We start from the raw sequence: 25,372 nt of genomic DNA, 5'->3' as shown, positions 1-25,372 counted from the left end.
ATCTTCATCCCTCCTGCCCTCTAACCTCCTCCCCCATCCACATTAATAATGGCAAAACATGGGGGTAGAAAACATAGAAGGAGGAGGAGGAGGAGGACAAAGAGAAGGACACAGAACAACGAGAGGACAAAGGAGTAGTGTTAGAAAAACATGGAAGAAGACGGAGGAGGACTAGAAGTAGAGAAAGTACGATGAGGAGGATGTAGAAGAACTAGAAGAAGACAAGATGGAGGATGAGGACAAGAAAAAGAAGAAGTTTGAGGAGGAAACAGAAGATTGTTGAGCTCTGACTGAAGAGACTAAATCTGGATCACATTTCTTCTGTAATCTTAAACCTCTCGCCTGGTGAGCAGCCGTCAGGTCGAGCACCATCCGTCCTCGTTTACCTGCACCTGTAGCCTGAGGCCGGTTGCCGTGGTCACGGGCAGACCTGTCGGCTTGGATGAGATGTTGCCGGGGGCAACACCTCCGGGCCATCCGCCCGTCTCACCCAGGAGGAGAGGAAAGAAATCAAAGAAAAGAGAGAGAAATGAAGGAAGTATTTAACCGTCCAGACTAACAATGTATTCTGCATTTTTCAGAATAAAACCTAAATTTTAAAAAGATTTAATTAAAAACACTTTTTTTTAAAGAAGGCAGGAGGCATCTCACAGTGAACGTTCTTTTATTAAGACATGTTTTGTTTTGTGTCATCAACATTACAGACATTCAGAGGAAACATTCTCCACGGCGATGTGCAAAACGGCGTAAGAAAAGGAAAACGGGTACATTCTCATTTTTACTCTCGGCTGCCGCGGCAGCGACTTCCAGCAACAGACACGTTTATTATATTATATTTTAACTTCCAAACACACAAACGACAACAAGCTTAGTTCATTGCATTGCTTTTTATCACTAACGATGAAATAAAATAAATAAGTCTTGTCCATGTACACAGGTAAAATTGAATTTTTTAAATCCTCAGTGGGCCAATTATATTTCCCGCCATCCTAAGAATCCTTAGGAATACATCCCCTGGAGTCCACTGAGCAGTGGTGTATTTACGATGTAAATTCATACCTATGTGCATCAGGAGGTGAGTTTTTCACTGCATCAGCTCATTCTCTTATTCATAATTTACTACTTTTACAAACCTCAGAATGTCTTCATGTCCCTCAGGACTATTTTCTTTTAGAAAAAAATAAGTCAAACTGCGCTGATTGTTATAGTTTCCAAACATTAACTTTTTTCTTGACGTTTCACGTTTTTTCTCGAAGTGCATGATGAAAAAACAAAAAAATTTTGTCTCATTTTCTGTGGCCCTAAATACTCTTCCATGAATCTGCAACAAAAAAACAGTTGAACCAAACGTTTTATGTCCTAAAAGCTAAATGCAACTTAGTTAAATTAGCCGAGCTTAGCGCTATAAACAAGAGAAACAGATAAATACTTTCTCCGCTCTTCCTGGCACCTTTAAATGGCTTTGTGTTGATTGTGTTAACAAGACAACGACCATATGCACAGCGCCCCCCAGTGGTATTCACAACCGTGAAAGCAGTAACGTGTTTGTGAACGTTTTTCAGTAATGGTGGCAGTGGATGGTGTTTTATTTTAACAAGGCTGATGAAAATCCACGTTTTTTTTCATTAGCAAGCTAACTTGATGTTAGCAAGCAGGCTAATAGTTAGCCTTAGAGGCCTAGAGATGCCAACACTTAGCCTAGCACCTGTGCTCTGGTACAAATTAAACAAAAAATGGAAAAATAAGACCAAGAAATAAGAAAACATTAAAAAAAAGGTTCCTTTGGAGTTGGTTTAGTTAAACTAAATCTCTTCGTGTTAGTCAAGTTAATCACAACTGCAATTTATATGTGTTCAAAAATGACAAACTAATGCTTTAGGGAGATAATTGCATTATTTAGCCGTATTTTAAATAATCAATTTTACTTAATTGGTAAATGTAGATTGGTTGACATCACTTAATTTGAGCTAATTTCTTTTTAGATTAGCTTAGCATAAAGACTGTTGAAACAAGTAGCGACAGTTTGGCTCCAACCAATCAATGCTCTTATGTCCTATATCGCCACTACTTTAAGGAGGTTAGCTGGAGGTCGGACGTAGCTGTTGGATTTGTTGTTTTCACGCTAGAGTTGGCTAACGTATTCCTGCAGGTTGCCTCCAGCTAAACTCTGCCCTCAAACAGTGTCACCATGTTTACTAACAAAAAGAAGATGTCTATTAAAAGAGTTATATTAGCTTAGCATAAAGACTGTTGAAACCAATAGACAACCGTTTGGCTCAGTCCAACAGACCCTTTTACATCCTCCACCCCCACTACTTTAAGGAGGTTAGCTGGAGGCAAAACAACCAAGACCTGGAGGCAAGATGTAGTCATTTGTTTTGTTTGGGGTCTGGTGGGACGTTTGAGGTTTACTCTGAATTCTGTGGATAAAAACCCATAGAAACATACTGTTTTTGTTTTAAATGCTTTTGGATATGTTCTTTTTTTTATGTATTCAGATAAAACCAGTGTTTTCATTGGCCTGTAAATTAGTCTTTTAGGGCTTAATAGATCATTTTGGTACAAACAAACATTTGTCAGAAACATAAACCAACCGCTGGAACCTGTTGCCATTCAAGGCTCCATTACTGGGCCTTTAAACTCTGGGAAGAACTGGTTTTCGTTAACAAACTGTGAGCTCATAAACATGGATCTGAAGCACAGGCAGATTATCACAGCAGCAACACTCCGCTTGTCCGTACGTATACAACATTCATCTTCCACTTTCCGGGAGTGTGAAACACAGTGATGTGGTCAGAATACTTTTCAGAGCAATGACAACTTAATTAATCATTTTCACGTCTATTTTTTTGTGTTTTTCCCCCCTTTGTGTTTAGTATTTGTAAAGTAAAGTAAATGCATCGCTAGTGGGAGAATTAAGTGGATGAACACTGCTTTTTTTTGTGTGTGTGGGTTGGATGGGTGGGGCGCTCAGACTGTTTTAATGCATGAGGAAGGAACATGGACACAGTATTGCTTCTGAATGGCATGTTTTCATCTTTTGTTATTTTCCCCCTAAACTCTGACATGTCTGGTCCATGAGTGTGGAGGAAATCCTCAGAGGGTTGGAGAATCCTTCCCCTCCTGAGCTCTTTCTGTGACGGGGAGAAGAAGCCGACGAGGTGAGACGAGGCGTCACAAAAAAACGCTGCTTTCACCAGAGAAGAAGAAGAACTCTGGATGTTGGAGGAGTTTCTTGTTTTTCAAGTCACAGTCGTGAGTTGTTGGCACTAAAAAGTCAAGTCCTGAGTCCTGAATTCTGATTTTTGAACAAGTCAGATCTATATTTTTTAAACAGCAGTCTTTGTTTAAAATAAGACCAAGTATAAAGAGATTTTAGGTCGAGATTAGCCACTGGTTGGTCCTAAAACAAAGAAGTAAACTCTTTGAGCCTCAATGGTGCAGCAGCAGCAGGTATGAGTGAGAGAATTCATTATGAGACAGGTTTGAATCTATGCTTGTGTGATTAGTCTAACCCTGAACATAGTGAGGTGTGAATCAATGACTGGAGTTCATTACTTAAGACTTATTTTCCGTTTGGAGTCACAAACTTTCACACAAGCAGTGAACAAGGTGTTTCCCTTCCCAACCAAAAAGAACAATGATGTTTTGGTACCAGCATGCAGGAGCTTGCTGAGACAATCGTCCTTCTTTTTTGTTTTATTCTTACAAGATTACTTTCATAAATGTGATTTCAGTTTCAGTATTTTTTAAAGATTTAAGAGAAATATAAAAGATCCTCCCGCCCACACTTTTTTTGCTCACAGTGCTACGTTTGGGAGCTGTTTCAGAAAGTTTGACTTCAGTCATGACACGTTCTTCTCAAATAACCATGAATACATTAATCCGGTTTGTAACTAGCCACGTGCTAATTAGCTGTCTGCTTCGGATACCTACTAGCATATGTACTGTATGTTTTTGCAGTAACAAGACTGACGTACCACGTGTGACACTCACCTTATTTTCCATTTGCAGCCAAGTTTTCAGTTTTGGCAAATATTGGATACTGTAGTCTTCCATTTTTCAATGAAAGTATTCAGCTTGCTGGCTTTTGAATGGTAAACACTTGGAGATATCGATAGTTTTGAGGCTGCTACAAAGACTTTTTTGACTATGCCTATTGTGTTCCGAAAAGGTAAAGTTTACTTGACAACCTTTCAACCTTTGAGTCCGGTCAGTTTTGTCATGTATAATTCAGCCAAAAGAGTTTTTAAGAGATTTTTCTATGAGGAGAATTTACTGAGTTTGCGTTAAGGATAGTTGAAGCTAATGCTTTATTGTGAAAGACTGAAGGTTTAAAATGTGAGTTTGTTCCTTTCATAATGGAGGAGAAGGTGTTATGAAGTCAAATGGTCATACGTCATTAGCTAGACCCTCCCATGCTTCGGGACATGCTCGGGTTCACCAGTGGTTCATTCCCTCAAAAGATCGTTAACATTAAAATATCCCAATACTTTTTTTTTTTTTGCAAATAAATATAATTTACAGACATGAAGGATGTAAGTTTTATCACCTTCAAATGTTTCTCAATACGTCCAAAAGCACCGATTCTGTCATCTTTGTCTTCTGTGACTCTGAACAGAAACAAAATTCACAGTATTTGGATGTAGTTCACGGAGGATGTCGTTCATCACGATCATGGTCACGACATCGAATTATGAAATCTGGTTAAAAACGGTAACAACAGATTTATCTCTTTTGAGTAGTTTTTCATGACTTCATTACAGAATTAAGTCACGATTAATCACATTACTAAGATAAGAGCTTCTCCCAAAGTCTAGTCTCTTCCTCTCTGATGTAAATCTCTCAGATCCCTGAAGGCATCACTGATAATTCTCAGTGTGGCATCATTTGTTTCACTCCGTCTGTAACCTCCACCTCTCGTCCTCCTCCAGCTATTAAAGTTCTATTCCTCTCTCTTTGTGTTTTTGTTCCCAAAGTGCCTTTATTTGTTTCCTTTCTCTTTCATTAATCCTGCTTCCTTCTTCTTCTTCGTCAAGGTCAAGTTCTTTTTCCAGCGCTCAAGGCTTTAATAGCTTTCCTTGTCATTAAGGTTAAAAATAACCTCCGTCTCAACTGTCTGGTCTCAGCAGTGGAACTTGAAGATGATCAGGACGATCCTCTTGTACTCCTTCCTGAAGTTGTGGTTCAGGACGCCGTAGACGACGGCGTTGAGGCAGCTGTTGAAGTACGCCATGAAGTAGCTGGCCGTGAACAGCCACTCCGGAATGGCTCGGCTCAGCCTGGAGTCCAGCGCCACCGCCAGGCCGATCAGGTTGAGCGGCGCCCAGCAGACGGCGAAGAGCACGAACACCACGAACATGGTGAGGAAGTTGCGTAGGTCGTGCGGCTTGATTTTGGGCCGCGAGTCCGGCTTGACCCTCCGCCTCACCTGGATGACCAGGATCCAGATCCGCAGGTAGCAGTAGGTGACGATGCCAATGGGCAGGATGAAGTGCACCACCACCACCGTGATGGTGTACAGTGAGCTGACCGACTGGGCGAAGGTGCAGGAGTAAACCCGCGGGTCGTACTGCAACGACTCCACGAACCAGTTGGGCACGATGGCGAGGATGGTGAGCGCCCAGACGAGCACCACGTAGCACATGGTGTTGCTGTTGGAGAAGAGTTTATCGTACTTGAGGCTGTGGCAGATGTAGCAGTAGCGGTTGATGGCGATGCCGGTGATGTTGAAGATGGAGCCGATGACGCTGAGGCCCATGAGGAAGCCACTGATCTGGCAGTGGATGTAGCCGGCGATCCAGCCGTCGTGGAAGATGGCGGTCAGGACCAGAGGGTACGGATAGATGGCCACCACCAAGTCAGCGAGGGCCAGACTCACCACGAAGGCATTTCCTAAAAGGTCAAGAGGAGGAAGACGAGCTGTGAGTACAACAAAAATACAACTACACATCACCATCTTTCACCAATGCCACTTGGTATACGCTCCATAATAAAAAAAAAACTCAGTCCATTCTGTATGAGAAAGACCAAAGAGATTTGCATTTTTGGTGGAAGACATATTGTTGTTTTCACATTTCAGACTTGTTTGATTACTCACTACAGTTTTCTTCATAACTTCCTACTTGAATATGTAGTTGCGCAGCTTATTTGACCCATTTGAGCTATTGTTAGCTGGGGAACTAGGAGAATAGCATGAGCTACAATTAGCTGGGAAGCTAGGAAGAGCTACTATTAGCTATGTGGCTAACAGGAGCTATTGTTAGCTGGGAAACTAGGAGGATAGCAAGAGCTAGTATTAGCTGGGAGGCTAGAAAAGGCTACTATTACCCAACCCCCGAGGTGTCATAGAAGTACAGAAACAGAAAAAATAAATAAAAGTTAAAGAAATGTTAGAAAAAAATACAATAAGAAAGATAATTATAGTGAATATGTGATTGTACATTGTATAAAACTCAGTTTTAAAAAGTCACGTTGGATAAGCACCGACAGATTATCAATAAGAAAATGAATTGTGAGCTGCAACCGTGTTGTAAATAAAACTCAAACTACTACTTCATGAAACGATAGTCAGCATTTCATGGTTTATTTACAGACTCAGAGAAGCTACTCATAGGATTTGAGGCCAACAAATGTAAAAACAATACAACAACAAATACAAAAAGCAGAACAACAGGAACGCGGTGTTACAGCAAAATGAAAATAACAAGTCTCCAAGAAACTCAGATCACATTCCCCTTAAAACTTTAACAGCATCTGGGTCATTGCGCTCTCCAAATCTCATCACCTCCGCTTTAGTGTCTCCACCCAACCCTCAGTACAACTGTCCAGTCTGCTCTCTGACTAATTTAGGAAGCGCACCTCGTCCAAGAACGTTCATAATAGACTATTATTCCCCAGGAGAACCCTAAACACAGTTGCAGCTGGATTCGACTTTGTTCCAATACTTCACCCCGGATGAATATTGTATTCTCTGGGGCCTGTTGATGAGCTCTAAAGGTCTCCCTCCCTCTTTAATACGCCAGGGAATAAAGTTTGAGATCCTGATTTAGGAGTTTAACATTTACCTGCTGCCTCAAGCAAGCCGCGCTGCATTTCAATTATATTTTTCCACCGTTAGAAGCTGCCATTAATATTGCAGGTGCCTCTCTGTCTCAGAAATACAGTATTTACCCTCTGATTTAATGGAGGCAGTTTCTTTAGGGTTTTTATTTATTTTCCCAAAAGGCCAGAGTCACTGATTTGAACTGTGGTTTAGCAACAAGTTAACTTCTCTATAAACTATGTGAATTGTGTAGAAATATCATGTTGTGGCGATTGTGTGTCATTTTGAAATAACTGTATACTAGCTGGTTGCAGTGTCAGTATTTGTCATTCAAAAGGTCAAACAAGACGAACTACTATTTGCTGTGAGGCTAGAAAGGGTTAGTGTTAGCTAGAAGCTAGGAAGAGCTACTATTAACAGAGGAGCTAGGAAGAGCTACTGTTTGCTAGGAGGCTAGGAAGAGCTACTATTAGCTGGGGAGGTAGGAAGAGCTACTGTTTGCTAGGAGGCTAGGAAGAGCTACTATTAGCTAGGAGTCTAGGAAGAGCTACTATTAGCTGGGGAGCTAGGAAGAGCTATTATTAGCTGGGGAGCTAGGAAGCTGGGAAGAGCTACTATGGAAAATAGGAAGAGCTACTGTTAGCTAGGAAGCTGGGAAGAGCTGCTATTAGTTATTAGCTAGTAAGAGTTACTATTCGCTGGGAAGTTAAGAAGCTGGGAAGAGCTATTATTAGCTGGGACCTACGATTAGCTGTGAGCTACTAATAGCTATAAGGATAAAGAGGAAGGTCTACTGTTAGCTATGAAGCTAGGAAGAGCTATTGTTAGCTAAAAGCTAGAAAGAGCTACTATTAGCTGGGAGGCTAGGAAGCGAAGAAAAGTTCTTTTTATATAGATAAACAGCGCCATCTTCTGGTCAGCGGAACAGCACCTTCTGCCTCTTATGGATTTCTACTGCTGTTTCATAACCAAGGACAGCGATGTGTTTTTTTCTGTGTTAAGTTATTATTTATCCACATCAATATTTAACCACATTGTACTCACAAGAAACACTTGACTGATTTATTAATTATTTACCGAGTTTCCAGCTCTAAGGACAGAATCATTTAGAATCATTTTTTTATCTTATTTATTTATTTTTTTGTAGATCGTATTCACTAATAAGAGTCTGCAGCTCATTTCATTTCATGTCAGGAAAGTTTCCATTACAGGCGGTGATGTGAGTGCAGCAGAAGCGTGCAGAGTTAATTTACGTTTGTGTGGCTATTGGCATCAAAGTTTTAAACCCGGAGCAAGTCGCTTGAGATTAAACCGCTCTGAAACCGTCTCGTTACTGCTCCTGCTGTAATGGATATGTCCTTGTTGAAAGCTTTTTATCAGGAGGCGGTGGGGTCGTTAACCATGGCAGCCTTGATAACACCTTGTTCTACCTGCGTTCAGCATTCATCACCCCGCGACTCCATCTTCATTACGAAGGAGCTTCGTGGTTGATATTCTGTGTGGCGGCTTCTTTCTCTACTGGAGGACAGTTAGAGAATTGCTGAGGCTCCCAGCTCAGAGACTAGAGACTTGTTAACCGCCAGTCAATATGTGTTAAACCCCGGTTCTGTCTTTATTATAGTTCCCCTTCCTATTGTGTCAGGAATTAAAAATGCCGCCGGGGTTAGAGGTTTAATTCCCTGACTCATGTGGAAAAACTCATTAGAGGCGTTCATGCTGTAAACGTATAGATCAATGGTTGTTGAGGGGGCGTCTGATAGCAGGTGGAGTTAGCCGCTATAAATCATATTAAAAGTCTTAAAATGTTGTTTATTATTGGAGATGAACGTTGTGTCTGTGATCCTGGTGAATAGTGTGGAAACTGAGAACTTCCTGTCCACTGGACCGGATCGATAAAGAGGCTGCAGACAAATCCAAAGTGAGAAAAGTTGAGGAGCTTGGAGATCAACTGGATTTATTGTAAACAAAGTCCAGATGCTTCTAAGATGAGCTTTAGTTTTTATTTATACACATTTGTCCACTAGCTGAACCTTTGAATGCACCTGTACATTTGTGATTATTTAACCTTCACTCTGGGATATTGGGTGGTAAATATCTACAATATCTACATTGATGAGGTTCATTATGTCTTCATTTTATATTACGTACTATGTTTTTCTTATCTTCAGACATTTTTGGGTTTTAAGGAGATGTTTGTTTCCCTGCTTGACAGTTTCGACTTTGTCTCCAGTCTTTTTCAATAAGACTGAGGAAGACTGGAATATATATATATATACACTCACCAGCCACTTTATTAGGTACACCTTGCTAGTAAAAGGGTTGACTCCCTTTTTCCTTCAGAACTGCCTTAATTCTTAGGATTTTGGTCCATAATGACATGATAGCATCACACAGTTGCTGCAGATTTGTCACATCTATGTGACATCAAAGCCGCTTTAGAAACCATCAACATCGTACGGATATGCAATAAAACAGGACGTTACGTCGTAGCCAGGTATCTCATAGAGTGAGATGAATGCTGTTACTAATGCGAGAAAAGTCTCCTCTTCATCGCTGCAGCCACCAAATTTAAATATAACAGCGGCATCAATCTCGACCCAATAAAATGGCAAAAAGATGCGTAAAAGTTGTAAATATTATTCATTTTACACACCAGGACCTAAGAAACTATTTAAAGTTTTGGTCTGAGCATGTGAGCCAGGGCTACTGCTCCTAGTTAGTGGACTGAAAGTGGCTGATAAATCCTTTTCTGTAGCTTCTGAGTTGCCCGACTTTTCTTAATGATATCCAGCTTTTTTGAAAAGCCCGTCTTGAAAATGGCTTTGACAGTAAATCCTCAACCAAATCTATTTCTTCTCCTCCTTCAGCTGGTGTGGGGTGACAAAAAAACAACTATTAGATCAACACAGTTGTATTTGTGCTCGTCCAGCTCACAACAGATAGAGTTTGCTAGCTTGTTTTATGCTGCGGGGCAGGCAGAACTGATTCCAAAGGACTCCAAGCAGATTTCTTTGACTCTAGCAACAAATCATGGCAGAAATGTGATTGGATAAGAGCTTTTATGTGAAAATACACTTTTGAAAGCAGCGTAACTGGGGAAAAAACATTAAAGGAACTGAACAGAATATTTGGGATTATTTTATAAGTGTTCATGGAAAATATAAGTCTGTTATTCAGACGTTGATTTATACTCGCTGGAGCTTTAAATGCAATTAAATTGAACTGCAGGTATTTGATGGTAAATATCTGCCACACAATCTGTTAAAGAGTAAATAGTAAATAAATGGTCTGTGTTCATAAAGGGATGACATGCGTAAGGTGTTGTGTTATGGGTAGTGTAGGGTTTCTCAGACTAAAAAGCCAAAGTGCGCTTTTAATCCTGAGTCTTATCGGAGAGAAACACACTCCCCACCTCCCACCCCACCCCAGGAGAGCTCCTTCATGATGAATGGAGCACAACCAGCTACGTTAATCAGGCCCTTCATTAAGACAAACGACGACTTCATTAGCAGAGATTTTCATCAGAGAGGTGTGATCTTTGCCTCTGGAACATACCGAGAAGTTACAGTAGTTTCAAAGACATTGTTTTTTTGTTTTTTTGTTGTTTTTGTTTTTTTTTGCACATTGAAATGCAGATTTATGCAGCGGGCGGCACCAAAATCTAATCAGATCATCTGTTTCACAGGGGGAGCAGCTCCACAAAGTGTTTTCCTGCAGTTCTGAGTTGAAGGTTGAGGCAGACATGCAGCGTCAAGGCGCTTCCAGGTAACCACAGCAAAAGAGAGAGATGGTTTTGATGTTCGAGTCTCGACTTCCTTCCTCCTGTGTTGTGTTTGCTTCTCTCGTCTCGCCAAGGACGAGCTGCCACCGGCGTCTCTGGTCCTGACGGCAGATCCGACTGCTGCCGCCTCTGTGCTGAGACGCAGCATCAAACGCTGCTGACAGGTTTCAGCTCGCAGGTAAAAATACACTTTCGCTGTCGAGTTTGGATGTCGAGAAAGACACACGGGGGTCGGTGGTTGTGAAGATGATGTTGGCCCGTTTAAAAGGTTGGTTTGAGGTGTGTGGTCATGAGAGCAAAGTCACCGGTCAGAACTCTTTCAGAAAATGTTTTTGGTTTTGTAAAATGTTTGCTGACACCTTTAAACTTTTGAATCTAATATAAAGAAGGTGTCACATACTAAAAAGATTATTTTTTTAACAGTGTTTTAAGTTTTAAGACTGTATCCTTACGTTTTGCTGTTAAAACTCAGGGCGGAGCTCATGGTCGCCATGTTGGATGAGCTTCACTCAAAGCGGGAACGCTCTTAATTATGCAGAATTTTAAACCAAAATAAAAAATAAACAAATGAGTTAGAAACAAACCCACCCCGCATACAGTTGTCATGAATAGTGAAATAAGCTGTTGAGACCAACACAGTTTTTTGTTCCAGGCTGTAAACATGTTTAATAATGCGGCAAAGTTGGGCTTTTTAACATGGGGCTCTATGAGGATTTGCTACCTTTTGGAGCCTCTAGTGGCCACTCGGTGAACTGCATCAATTGCACAATCACATGGGCTTCATCGCTCAGACCTGGAGGTTGCCGCCTGGTTTTTAGCTGTGGTTTAATTTGTTGAAAGCAAAGCAGGAAGTAGAAACAAGTTTCGACTGGCAAAAATGACACAGCGCCAACTAGCGTTTGGTTGGTGTTGTTACAGAGTGAGACAGACTGACGAGTGCACATGAATAATGGCTCACACCAACGTAGGCTACGTTTGAAGGACCTTGAGTTCTATAAAAGCATCTTAAGGCTGAGCCCAGTCACCCTACAGAGGAAAAACTCATGCTTTCATTCACCACTATTCATGACCATAGGTGAGAGGTGGAACGTAGATCACTAAATTAAAAGACATGCCTTAGAGCTTAGTTCTCTTTTTATTGCTCTGGTTCAATACAGCACCCACATTAACTGCATCAACCCTCCCATCTATCTGTCACTTCATTCACCCATTACCCCGAGACCCTTAAACCAAATCACTGTTGAACCAAAGCCTATAAACATTTGGACCTCTGGCAGCCTCGCCAGTCGTCTTAATGCGTCTGTGCATCATCTTCTCCACTGCTCAGCGTGACTGCAGCATCTCATCAGCCTCAGAAACAGCCTTCACATCACGCTGCAGTTATGACCCAGGAAGCTCAGATTATTCTGAAAGCTTTGATAGATGCGACTTAACTCTAGCGGCACTTGTGAGTAAATGGAACAAACAAACTGCAAAGGACAATTTAAATAATGTAAATGTCATTTATTATTTAAATCGTCCTTTGCAGTGTTTATTGTGTTTCTTGATGGTGAAGTTGGAACATGTCAGTCTAATGAAAGTTGTTTTATTTACTACATGTATTGTCGTCCATGCACCTTTGAAACTATTTCTAAATGTGACTTGACAACAAGGAAAAGCCTGAAAATCAAAAAACCCAATAGACCTCTGCCATCAGCCATTGATTTAGGTCCTTTAATTAACCCTTAAATTAATTTATGCATCAGTTCAGGGCAGTTTCAGAGAAATTAAAGCACACGTAACTCCAATTTTAAGCTACCTGCTAATTAAACTGTTGCTTCCTCAAACACAAAAACAGACTTCCTGACAGGTCATGCACGCTAAACTGTGCATTTATCCACATTTCTGTGAAAACTCTTTGAGACTTTCTGCAGCCGCCTTTAAACGGACACTGTTTTATACCCAAAGATAGTTTGAGAGGTCACACAGAGCAGATCAAGTAAGGAAACAAATTAATTTCCAGAGTCATGATCTCAGGCTGCAGATTTTAAATCTGAACAGGTGTGTTGTTGCATCTCTAACGCCTCCAGCAGCGGCATCCTCTCCAACTCCGAAAGCAGCCGGTGACAAACTATCCGAGGCTACAAGGAAATTAGACAAAATAAATCACAGTATTATGGCAGCTCACCGGAGGGTCTGAATCCTCAGGTAGGTACAAAAAGCCTTCCACCACAGCACTCATTAGCTGGATTGTTAATCTTCCCACCAGCTGCTGTTGATATCATAACATCTCAGCTCGCTGCAGTTCAGGGAGTTTTACCATCACGCCTCATTATTCTGATTTAGCCGTGGCTATAAGTTGCACTGCAAACTCATCAAAATGCATTGAACCAGAGCAAAGTCCTCCATCATTTTATTTACGGTTCATTTGTAGTAGAGATAGCAGAGGACTGTGTTTAATACTGGTTGGAATTATTTTTGAACGCTGTCAAATTAGAGCTGGAGGTCTGCACTGAAAAAAGTTAAAAAAAAATAATAATAATCTGACGTTTTTCTGACCAATTCATCCACCCAGACCTCCTTCTGATATGAATCCTGTGTATTTATAACTGTATGTTTGTACTTTGTCTTTTTATACCAGTTATAATAAATATCAAAATAAAAATGGATCAAAAATACAGAAGTTCAAAGGAACTCAAATATTTCCACAACAAATCTATCTGAATAAACTGTAGACAAGCTTGTTACAATGGTTAGCTCTTCCTAGCTTCCCAGCTAATAGTAGCTCTTCCTAGGCTCCCAGTTAATAGTAGCCTGCTAGCCCTTTTTCTAGCCTCCCAGCTAATAGCAGTTATTCCTAGCCTCCCAGCTAATAGTGACTCCTCCTAGCTTCCTAGCCTCCCAGCTAATAGTAGCCTGCTAGCCCTTTTCCTAGCCTCCCAGCTAATAGTAGCCTCCTATCCTTCTTCGTGGCCTCACAGGTAATAGTAGCTCATCCTAGCCTCACAGCTAATAGTAGTCCTTCCAACCTTCCTAACCTCAAAGCTAAATGTATGTCTTCTTCCTAGCGTCCTAGCAAATAGTAGTTCTTCCGACCTTCCTAGCATCCTTCCTAACAAACTGTAGCTCTTCCTAGCATCCTAGCTAATAGTAGTTCTTCCAACCTTCCTAACCTCAAAGCTAAATGTAGTTTTTTGTAGCCTCCCAGCTAATAGTGACTCCTCCTAGCTTCCTAGCCTCCCAGCTAATAGTAGTTATTCCTAGCCTCCAAGCTAATAGTAGCCTCTACTTTTCCTGCTGTTACAGAATTTTAAATAGTAGCCTCCTATCCTTCTTCATGGCCTCACAGATAATAGTTGTCTTCTTCCTAGCGTTCTAGCAAATAGTAGTTCTTTAGACCTTCCAAGCATCATTCCTAACTAACTGTAGCTCTTACTAGCATCCTAGCTAATAGTAGCTCTTCCTCTTGCTAGCTTCCTAGCCTTCCAGCTAATAGCCCTTCGCAGTCTTTTATTGGCTAACATGTATCTGTAACATGTCACACTGATCCTCACTCTTTACTGTCAGAGCTGCATTAAATCTGTGTTAACTCCAACCCATCATTTCCTATTAAAAGGTCAGCGCCAGCCTGTGTGACACAACACTGTCCATTTCTGCTTTTAACTGCACACACAGTTTTCTCAAGGTGCAGTATCCAAACATCCAGAGGGGAGTTTCCATAAATATTTCTCTTCCTGCTGGCCAGCTGTGACCTTCATGGAGCAGTGCAGTCACCCGGTGCTGTAAAGGTTTAACGATGCCTTGGCATTACTGTCCAATCTTCATCATCCCTTAAAATCTATAATCTATAAATAACAGCAGGATTCACTCAGTAGGATGAAATAAAAAGAGAGGAAAGTTGTAAATCTTTCGTCCCCTGAGACCTGTAATGTATAAAATCCATTTATGCTTATGTAATTAAAACGCTGCAGCCTCTAACATTACTTTATATATCTTAGTATTTATTGGTTTGCAACCTAAACAACTAATCACTGCTGATAAATAGTTTCCTAAAATTAAACATGAAGCCGTCTTCTGTCTGAACTGGAACAAATAATCTTCCTCTATCTTCTAAAAACAAAAATACGTTTAAAAGATCATCCTGCAACTGAAGACGACAAAAAAATCGCATGCATGAATGATGATGATATCAGATTATAATTACTGACACATTAGTTTACATCAATTAAGAAGTACAAGCAACGCTACAGTTGTCAAATAAATGCAAAGGAGTAGAAGTAAACGCATTTTCCAGTTTACTGGGAAAGTTAAAATCTAATTAACTGTTTTCCAAGATCTCTGTTCAAACTACTCAGACCATATTTCACCCACAACCAATTTTGCACAATAGTTATTTGTTTGTAGTCAAAACAAGCTAATTAGATTATCCTGCACCCAATGCAGCCCTTCATTAGATCTCACGGGTTAATGGACAGAAACAAAACCGCACACCAGTCCAGTAGGTGGCTGTAGTGCATCTACTGCCGGTTAAAGTAATAGAACAGTAGCCAACAGTAGCATGCTAGCAAATATTAGCCTAAACTAGACTGTATGTAAATATGGACAACGTGTCTCCACGTCCTCTCATTGGCCAAACTGACGCTATTTTCGGGATATTTCGGGATATGACAGGATATGATTGCCACCATCTTGTAACTTTGGAGCCAGAGTCTGGTCAGTACAGACACAGGGCGGAGCCACGATATCTATGCCCCGCCCACATTTCCTCCAGACTCGAGTTTTCCTTTAATTAATACTACGCTCTGCTGTACCGCCACCAGCTACAAAGAAATGTTGGATGCTTTTTACAACTCTCACGGTCCGACGAGACGTTTTATAGAACAGTTGGCATGGCAACGGGTGGTCGCCTTTATGCCACATCCTGTTTCTATAGCATCACATGACTAAAACGAAACTTACCCAGAAAATTGACACACTGAACATGGATCAACATTATATTAACTACTAAGAACAACAGAAAAGAAAAAAATGTATTTGACATGTATTTTAGTTTTAGGCCCGGGTCCCGCCCACTAACATGGAAGGGGTGGAGCTTATGACATATACTGCAACCAGACACCAGGGGGAGCTTTACTTGCTCTGGGTTTACGTCCATATTTATACTGTTTATGGTCCAGAGGGATAAATTACTTATAGACACGTACTGGTAAATGTGATATAGTCAAACAGATTTTAAAAACCAAATACTGAACAACTGATACAATTGGGCCCATTTAATCATCTGCTAATTGTGAATCTGAGGCCATAAAATGAATCCATGTAGTCCGAGTCGAGCATAAGACGACAATATTATCACTTTTAGCCACGGGAGCCGGCAATTCAACCAGGACTGAAAAGGTTCAAGATCGCCACTTTAAATATCAAGATTTAACACTGAAGAGATTTGACAAGAGCCCTGAAATCATGAAATGATGGACGTGTTCACTTCAACCCCCCCCCCCCAACAACTCACTGCCACCTTCTGCAGAGAGCCCACTGATTTACACAACAAGCAGACGAGAGCTGTGGGGCTCGTTTAGATCCCTCAGAGCGGGACGTCGAGATGAAAACGAAGGTCAAGGAAGAATCGCAAGCTCATTTTACACAAACAAATCCCCTCGGTTGGTGGCATTTCGGCGCAGGACTTTCTCCTGCTGCTTTCCAGCTGTTGGTTCGAGCCTCGGCGCCCAAACCCATCTGCTGAGATTTACCTCTCGTGAAGCCGCTCGTCGCCACGACACTTAAAACTGATCAAACTCCATCTGTGAGGGATGATAACTTTTATCGCAGGATATTAAAAACATTTGGACGGCGCAGGCTTCAAGATGGAGTGTTATCCGGTTGATTTAGAGCAGATTAACAGCGTGTTGTGAGAATATGTGTCATTCTGTGCGGCTTAAGTTTTGGACCAGTACTTGTATCATGGAGACACGTTTAAAGTTTAGTTTGAATGGTGCAGAGACAGGTGGACACACACCTGTAGAACACACCACGTAGAAACACACCAGTTGTGTTTCCAAACTGCTCTCACGTTTATAAAGCCACAAAGATCCACGCAGGTCATATTGGTGAGTAAATATCACATCTTTGTTTGCAAGGAAATAAAAAGCGTTGGTAGCGAAGCATAAAAAGGATGAAGGAGAAAACGGAGGCGGTTTTTGTAGAAGAAACTAAGTGAACCAAGATGTAAACACTTCCCACAATGAAAAGGTCTGTGTGAACGAATCAAATTCAGCTTCATCTACTTTAAGGATGGTTTCCTGGATCCACTTTACATACAATTCACGTAGAGATATTTTAGTGTCTCAACTATTTTATCTAAAACTAAAATTATTGTTGCCATTGTCTTTCATGCGTCTTTGCGTTTGTCTGGCTCTTCTCTGTCGTCACACTTTTTAAATGAAAAGCAGGTTTTCACACATTTTGTAGGATCATCTTTAAGTATAATGTACTGTTTATTTAGCAGAAACTTTCTTTTTATTTAAGTTGACGTGACCAGATTTGAGTTTGTGAAAAAGAGGACTCTTCAAAAAGTTTTTCTTCTTCTCCTTTCTCCTCCACCTCCTTCTTCTTCCATGTCTTCCTCCCTTTCTCTTCTGCTCTTCCTTTAACTTTTCATTCTTCTTCCTCCCCCTCCACCGTCTTCTTCTTCTCCTTGTCCTCTGTCTGCTTTTCCATTTCTTCTTTGTCCTTCTTCTCTTCCTGTCCTACTCTGTCTACCTAATCTTCCACCTTCTTCTTCTTCTTCTTCTTCTTCTTCTATTTCCAGTAGCTGTAATGCTCCACAGCAGCAGAGTCACTTCATCGTGATGTGTTGTTTCATCTTCTTCTACTCAATGAATTCAAAGTTGGAGACAAAGTTGGACAAAGACCTTCTCCTGGTTAATCTCCTGTTTCTTCACCTTAAACTCGTCCTCCCTTTTGCTCCTCCTCCTCTTTCTTCTTCTTCGTCTTCAGTTATATTTCCAACAGATCTGACGCTCGTGCATCTGATCAGATCTTTCTATTTTTCAGCCTCCATGGAAACGATTCATATCTGATCCAAAAGAAGAAATATCATCTCTCAAATCTGGGTTTTCTCATTCCCATTACAGGAAAAGCAACTAAGCCGTCAAAGACGTCTCGGTCCTTTTACGCGTCTCAATCCGAACATAACTGCAGCACTAGTGCAGGAAAGATGTATTATCTGGGTGACATTTTCTGTCCATGTCTTCTCTGCCTCTGGAAAAGGTTGAGCGGCGGCGGATCCACCAGCCTTCGAGATCAATGGAAACTCTCTGACTCATTCAAATTGATTTCCACAGCTCGCACACTTTCAGGAACATCGATTGAGTTTAGGTTTAGAGTTTGGGCAGTCGGCCAGGACTGCCGGCACCCGGCCCACGTGTTTCAACGGTGGCTCCAGGAAGCGCTGCGTGGATGGACTTAATTGGCTTTTTTTTTTTTTTTTTAGATGCAAACAGTTACAGGAATAATTCCTCATCAAGAATATATTAACTCTCAGGGAACCTTGGGCACATTTTTGTCCATTTGAGCATTTGGTCTGTGTTACTGCATGTGGCACATTTTTGTAACAAAGTGTATCTCTACACAAATTTTGAAATTCATGAAAAACAAAAAACAGAACACTGAAAAAAATCTGACCAAAAATGTCCAAAAACTTCAACTTCAACTGTTTAATATTTATTTTTATTTTTTTTCTGCATAAATCTTAAATCACTTCAGCACTTTACAAAACTGTGGGAGCTAAACTATGCTGAGCTCAAAAACACAAGCACAAAAAAATAATAAAACAACAGAGAAATGGCTGATTCTGGTGTTGAACACTAAAAATTATAAATTTGACCATTTTTCTCCTAAATGAAACTGTAACATTTCAGAATGAATGATTTATTGTGCCATAGCTGAGATTTCACAAAATCTATTTTTGGTGGAAGTCAATGGGACATTTTTGTCCACTAAGGTTACAAGAAGTTAGTAAATTTTAAATCTAATGCTACACAAAAACTAATAATGCAATCAAGTCAATATTTTTAGATAATCTTGGTCAGACCCAAGACTGATCTGAAAAAATGTCCCAGCCACCGAACATTACTTTTATGGAAAATAGCAAATTCGTCATGTTTTTTATTTATTTATTTATTTCAAGTAATCGACCTTGTTAAAGGGTTAAAATTTTCAAAATAATAGATTTTTTTGGTGGTTTAAGAGATTTATGTAGAAAAAAAGTTTGTATTTACAGGAGTTTTAGGCGAGAGGCAGGAGATAATGGATGAAGGTCTGATGGGATGGAGCGACGAGATGGATGGAAGGGGAGGATGGCAATCGGAAAAAAGAGGTGAATAATTCAGAAGGAAGAAAGGATCGAACTCAGAAGAAAGAAAAAGCCAAGAAGAAAGAGTGGAGCGATAAAGGGAAGACAGGGAAGTCGTTGAAAGAAGGAGCGGAGTAAAGGTGAGAGGGAAGAGTCTGAAGGGATGAATCAAACGGAGAGGCAGGAGATAAATTGAGCCGGGAGTTGAGGAGATGGGCCAACGGAAGAGAAGGGGAAGAGGGAGATAAGAGAGGACAAGGATGGAGGAAAAAAAACAGAGAAGCGAACAAATCATACGGCTTCTTTCCACCCTTGATCGTTACATTCCCACTCTCAGATTCCAGATATCGTCCCACGGAGAAGCAGCGATTCATCTTTTTCCAGGTGACGGACAGTTCTGACGGGTGAGGGGATGACAGGATGGGAGCTTTTATGGATTGATTCATGGCCATGCTAATTTATCACCGTGACAAAGAGCGAATGATTGGAGGCGGCAGAAAATGGTCCCGGTTAGAGAAGAGGATGGGAAACTTAGGAACCTGCCAGCGTTAACTTTTTTAATTTTTCACGTATCAGTCTGCAGCCAGTAAGTCTACAACTAAACTAACAGGAAACTCAGCAGTTCAATGTGAAACAGTTTCTGTGTGACTTTTTTGAATTAAAAATAATCAACTGGCCCATAAAGTTGCTGCAACACATCCTGTGTGTGCACAAAATTATAAGAAATACAACTCACAGCTACATTTTCTCCTTTAGTTCTTCTTTTGTTCTGCACGTTACACTTTAATTTTACGCCAAAAACAGGTCGATCCAAAGAGGATCCGTGAACAAGAAACCGAAGTCGTCAAATATTCAGGTGTTTGAGGTGGATAACTTCCAGAAACACAAGACCAGAATCCAGTAGATATTAAACACATGGCAAAAGACTTATAAAATATTTTGGTGGTGCATGTTTCTGTGGACTTGTATCGCCTCCTAGAGGTCAGGAGGTCAAACATCAATGAGACGATGTGAGAAGAGTCTAACAATTCTGTTTTCTAATCTGGAAGTTGGGATTTGTGGCGCAACTTCCAAGTTGCACGGAGGAAGGGGAAGAAATTTGATGTGGTTTGTCCTTGTTTTATTGAGTTTTGGTCCGAGTTTATTTGAAATCAACGAGGCGTTTGAATCAGTCACTGTGGATTCTATGAGGCAGTTCAGACGTCTGCGTTAAGTTGACACCATAGCTACAGCCACATTTGTTCGCTTGGTAATACACAGGTTCAAAGATTCATTTCTTTAAACATGTGCAACTGCCATAAACAAACCTGACCTAAACCTGCCTATATATATATATCATGCACTGTTAGCTTCTCTTCTGCTAATGTTGCAGCGTGCCACTAGGATTTCACCTGTGGACAGAAAAGACTCTCGGCCAATTATTGGAACCCGACAGAGTCAGCGTGTAATACGCAGCCTCGTGATTGGCTCAGCAGTGATGGGGCGGAGCCTACTGTGCACAGGAGGCTTAGATTGACTGAAAGGTAACGTCTTCTGCCTCCATCTATCCCTTCACTAAAATATGTGGGATTCATGTTAATGTGTATTTAGTTGACATTTTGGGGGGAAAATATATACAAAGATTTTGCAACACTAGTTTTCATTTCACTTTTCCAGACTTTGAAATTTATTAAAATCAAATTCCATCCTTTTCCATCCTTGACGTAGAAATAAAAATGAATGAACCCTGACTCAGCGCAGACTAGTGTTTAGCTGGAGTTGTTGGAGTGAGACAGACTGACGAGAGCGCAAGTAGAAGTGGCCATGTACGTAAGTTACTATGTCTCTACAAGAGTCTTAACAAAGATTCACGTGACAGATTCTGCTGTGGAGACTCACAAAGGTTGCCAGGGCTAACGAGACGAGATGTAGGTTCACAGATTAACCAGAGGAATCTGGAAGAACCAGAGGGAACGAGTCTACAAAACCTTTCGCAATACTGGCATTTGCACAAAATCCACGTTTAACTACCACCTGTATTTCTGCACATTTAACTCCTGCATGCCATTTTTTTTCTCACTAGCAACTGAACGCACCACGTTCTTCTCACTCTAAATTGTTTCATCACAAAAAAGTAAGAAAAAATTCAAATAAAATCTGAGATGATACTGAGGAGACAACATAACATTAAAATCAAGTTTTAGGATTAATATGTAATGATATAATAATATTTTTTGTGGATTTGTCAGAGAGGTGTAAATGTGACATCTACAAACCTTCGCCGGAGCGTTAATGCCCCTGAACACCAGCCTCCTGTCGATTCCCCGTGTCCATTAACACGGACACTAACGTGGAGTTGTAGGATTTGACCTAGTGACCTTTATGACCTTTTTCACAAACAAGCTCCATCAACATCAAGTGGTTTTTTTGGCGTGTTCGATTGGGACCACATGGTGAATTGATTTTCCTGCCTGGATAAGTTAAGCTTCATTATTGCTCCAGGATGTGGAATTAAAAAAAAAAAAAAAAAAAAACAAAAAAAAAAAACTCATCAACATCTTCATCAAAATTTGAGTCAGGATTGATTTTCTCTGTTTGTGTTTGATTCGCCCTTGTACGTGACTTATTTATGCACAGCAGAGCTGAGTGCGTAAAATCGACAAGTCTTCCCCGTCAGATTTGTACATCGAGTCACCGACTATTGGCTGACGGAGACAGAGACAGGATGTCAAATCACAGCGGTGTCCAGCGGGCTGGATAATCGCTGTTGTAAGACACGAAGGGTGATAATGTTGTGTCTGAGCAGAATATCAAGCAGCATCATGGGTGCAATCACCCAACAGCTCGTAAACGTATCTTTAAGAGGAAAGAAGCAGTAATCAGGAGAAAGTTGCAAAGAATCTCCTATAATCTTCTGAAGAAGGAAAAACTGCTGCACTTTACAAACGGTTTCTGAGCAGTGAGCGTGTGCAGATGTGTCCACTTTAAAACCAGATGGTAGGAAGTCATAATAACATTCATTTCTTTTTAGAAATGCACCACTTTCTTTTAATTTCCCTGCAGGAAATATCTGCATATGTGCAGGAAAATTAAAAATATATGAAAAAATGTTCATTGGAAAGATTTTAACGAACTGAATATAATAATAATGATAATAATAATAATAATAATGATAATAATAATAATAATAATAATAATAATAATAGTAATAATAAAATAAGAGTTTAAAACCACTACGTGGACATCAAACTTTCACGCGTGCACACGCAGAGTGAAACGATTTGAACTCTTTCTGCTGAGCTGGTTTTCTGGACCAGCAGCTGTACCTGCTTTCCTGAGTTTCCTGTTCCTGAACACGGACACGATGACCAGCAGGTTCCCGATAACGTCCACCACGATGGTCGTGATCAGGACTCCGGCCAGCAGGGTCACCACCCACGGGAAGGACTGGTGCTGCTGACCCGGGGCCCCTTCCTCCCCCGGCGGCGTGGAGTTGCGCGGCCCCAGGGTCCCTTCCACCATGGTGGGCTCATGGTCCTCCAGGGACATCAGTTGCGGAAGGTGCCTCGGGTCGACGAGTCGCATCGGTTCGTGGCCGCGGAACGTGGCTCCATTCAGCATAACGCACGGAGGGTTCGGGCTAGACGCACCCTGGAGCTGTGCGCGTGGCTGCGCGCAATGGCACCGGAGCGACGCGTCCTTTAAGCGCGCAAATCCCCAAACGAGGCATTATAGGACATCTCGGGTAACGTGGCGTGTTTTTTTTTTTTTTTTTTTTTTTTATCTGTGACTTGTCTGCCAGTGTTTACTCGTGTGTCGCCACCCAGAGTGAGAGGTCGAGGAGAATTCTTCCCTGAGCAACATTCAGGGAGAGAAAACCGTCCTGATGTATCGCTTAGTTCCTGGATAGCTGCTGGTCTCCTGTTGCCCGATTCATCTGGTGGATCGAGTTTCATTCACAGATCCGCCCCCGTTATTCACGCACCGTCACAGCTTCATTCATTTCTGGCTCCGCTCCGCTCATTCAGACTCTCCGCTGAGGAAAGTGGCTCCAGCTGAAAGCGTCTGAGTCCGCGTAGAGCAGCTTTACGCGCCTTATAGCATCCAACAGCGACGCTCTCCCTCCCTCTCCTCCCTCTCTGGGCTGTGGAGCGTTTCTCTCACACACAATTGGTCCACATCATCAAAGCGGGGATGTGCTCAGTTTCTGAGCCTCTGGTTTTATTTCATTTCATCCCTTTCTTGTCCTTTTTATGTTTCATTATTCTCTCATGTGCAGGTTTCATTCCCCTTAAATACATAAATTTAAGGTCCTGTCATAGTGTGTTCAGGTTTGTGTGTTGGAATCAGAAATCCAAAAGGTGTTTTTTTAAAAAGAAAAAGAAAGAAGTAGCTTCTTCTCTTTGACTACAAACAGGTGCAATTGGTCAGTTTGTGATGAGTTAGAGTTTCTTATTTAAGCCTCGACCTTCCCACCAGCCCCTTAGAACTCAAGAAGTTGCTCCGATGGAAAATCTTCTAAAACATCTTTTTAAAAACACCATGACCTGGATCACAGCCTGTGAAATCAGACTTAAAAGGCTGATGTAAACTCACATTATGCAGCTGTAATAGTCCAGGAGAAGACGCTGGCTGACATCCAGGCAGCTGAACTGCTGATTAAGAAGTGAAGAAGAACTGAAATCTGCTTTTAGTTTTCTCTGTGAAGGTGAGAGAGCTCAACAGGTCTCCAAATATTTGGTCTCTGCGCCTTAAAGGTGTAAAGGAGTTTGTTTTATTCCGTCTCCGATTGTTTAACCTGGACTTATTCTCTTATTCTGAGAAGTTTGACCTCATTTCCTGACGCTGAATATTTGGAAGATGAACAAACTGAGAATTAGTGGAAGACGGATGGTGTTATGTTTTTTTCTTCTTGTAAAGGAAGTTCTTCTTGCCACCGTCTATTGATGTCCTGATTATGTTTTTTTTTTTTTTTTTGTCTTCCCTGTAGATTCCTAAAGTCTTCTCTCATCTTCCTGGATTCAGTCTAATAAATCTTTCTTTAAGTCAGAGTTAATGTCGTGTGGAGAGAGGAGCTTGTACCTCGTGTTCTCTACTCTGGAAGATTAGTCTCCAGGAAACGTTTCTCTACTTTTAAACATTCAGTTTTCGTTGCTGTTGTTGTTTGGGCTGAAACATGAAGACAATGCAGAGATGACTAAAAGACTGCAGTTCTAAACGTGTCCACTAGAGGCTGACTCTGAAAGTGAGTCACACCTACTAGACCTTTATGTTAAAAACTTAGATCAGCAGAAATAAATACATTTATCAAATTTAAAAACATTTTTAAATGACAGGGCTACAGTCAGTGACAGGTGGTTCCCAAGCTTGGTTTATAGTCCTGCAAAAGCTCCATGAAGAAACAGAGTTGGTAGAAGAACCGTCTGAGGGACAGCGCCATCTTATCTGCACCAGAAGTAGTGAACTCATAACGTAGGAGATTAAAAAAACTGCCTGTCTGCTGCATGAACGAGTCTTTTTTATTATATGATGTAATAAGGGAACCAGGAAGGGGCCGTTTTAACCCACTGAAAAGGCAGATATCGCCACCTAGTGTTGAGGAGGAGGAGAACATGTTCCCATCAGTTATTCAATAGTTTCTGTTGCATGTAAACATGTAAACGCAGCGAGAGTTAGTTTAGTCTCTTCAATGAGTGTAACAAGATGTAATTTGTAGATTTTATAAGCAAAAGAGCCAACAACAAGACAGCTCAGCAGTATAAAAACCTTAATTTTGTGTTAACTTGTGTTATCTTTGATAAATATTTGAAATTTGTTTGATGGTCTGAAACATTTAAGTGTGACTGACATGCAAAAGAAATAAGAAACCAGGAAGTGTGTTTTCACAACAACAACAGCAACAGTTTAGAAGCTTTGTATATAAATCAACAAATTAACAATTAAAAAGTTTACAAATTCTCATTTAATCAACCCAGACTTTTTTTTTTTTAAGTGCATCCATCCACGTTTCCCTTCCAGTTGTGCCCCAGGTTCTGACTAAAACCTCTCAGAACGTGCCGAGCGTGAACGTGCCCTTAAACCACTGATGGAGGTGTTTATGCACGATGCAGCCAGAGATGGAATATGTTAATACGAAGCTCGTATCTCTTTGTTTTTCCTCTCGTTCAACAGCTGTCAAGCACAGAAAGCGTCGCCGCGTCCGGTTAATCATCTCAAAGAAGGACAGCTGCATTTT

At 41.0% G+C, this 25,372-nt stretch overlaps 1 protein-coding gene across 1 annotated transcript; it reads right to left on the bottom strand.

Moving 5' to 3' along the window:
• Positions 1 to 647: 647 nt before the first annotated feature.
• mtnr1al (melatonin receptor type 1A like) lies at positions 648 to 23,350 on the bottom strand. The gene is made up of 2 exons (XM_047584431.1): positions 22,464 to 23,350; positions 648 to 5,895 (listed from the first exon to the last, which is right to left on the bottom strand). Exons 1-2 carry the CDS (start codon positions 22,756 to 22,758, stop codon positions 5,126 to 5,128), a joined length of 1,065 nt encoding a protein of 354 aa, XP_047440387.1. The 5' UTR covers positions 22,759 to 23,350; the 3' UTR covers positions 648 to 5,125.
• Between the last annotated feature and the right edge of the window lie 2,022 nt (positions 23,351 to 25,372).

This window comes from Mugil cephalus, chromosome 5, assembly GCF_022458985.1.
Source record: "Mugil cephalus isolate CIBA_MC_2020 chromosome 5, CIBA_Mcephalus_1.1, whole genome shotgun sequence".
In the NCBI taxonomy this organism is placed as follows: Eukaryota; Metazoa; Chordata; class Actinopteri; order Mugiliformes; family Mugilidae; genus Mugil; species Mugil cephalus.
The sequence above is the reverse complement of the archived record's forward strand: the minus strand, read 5'-3'. Positions and strand labels throughout refer to the sequence as shown.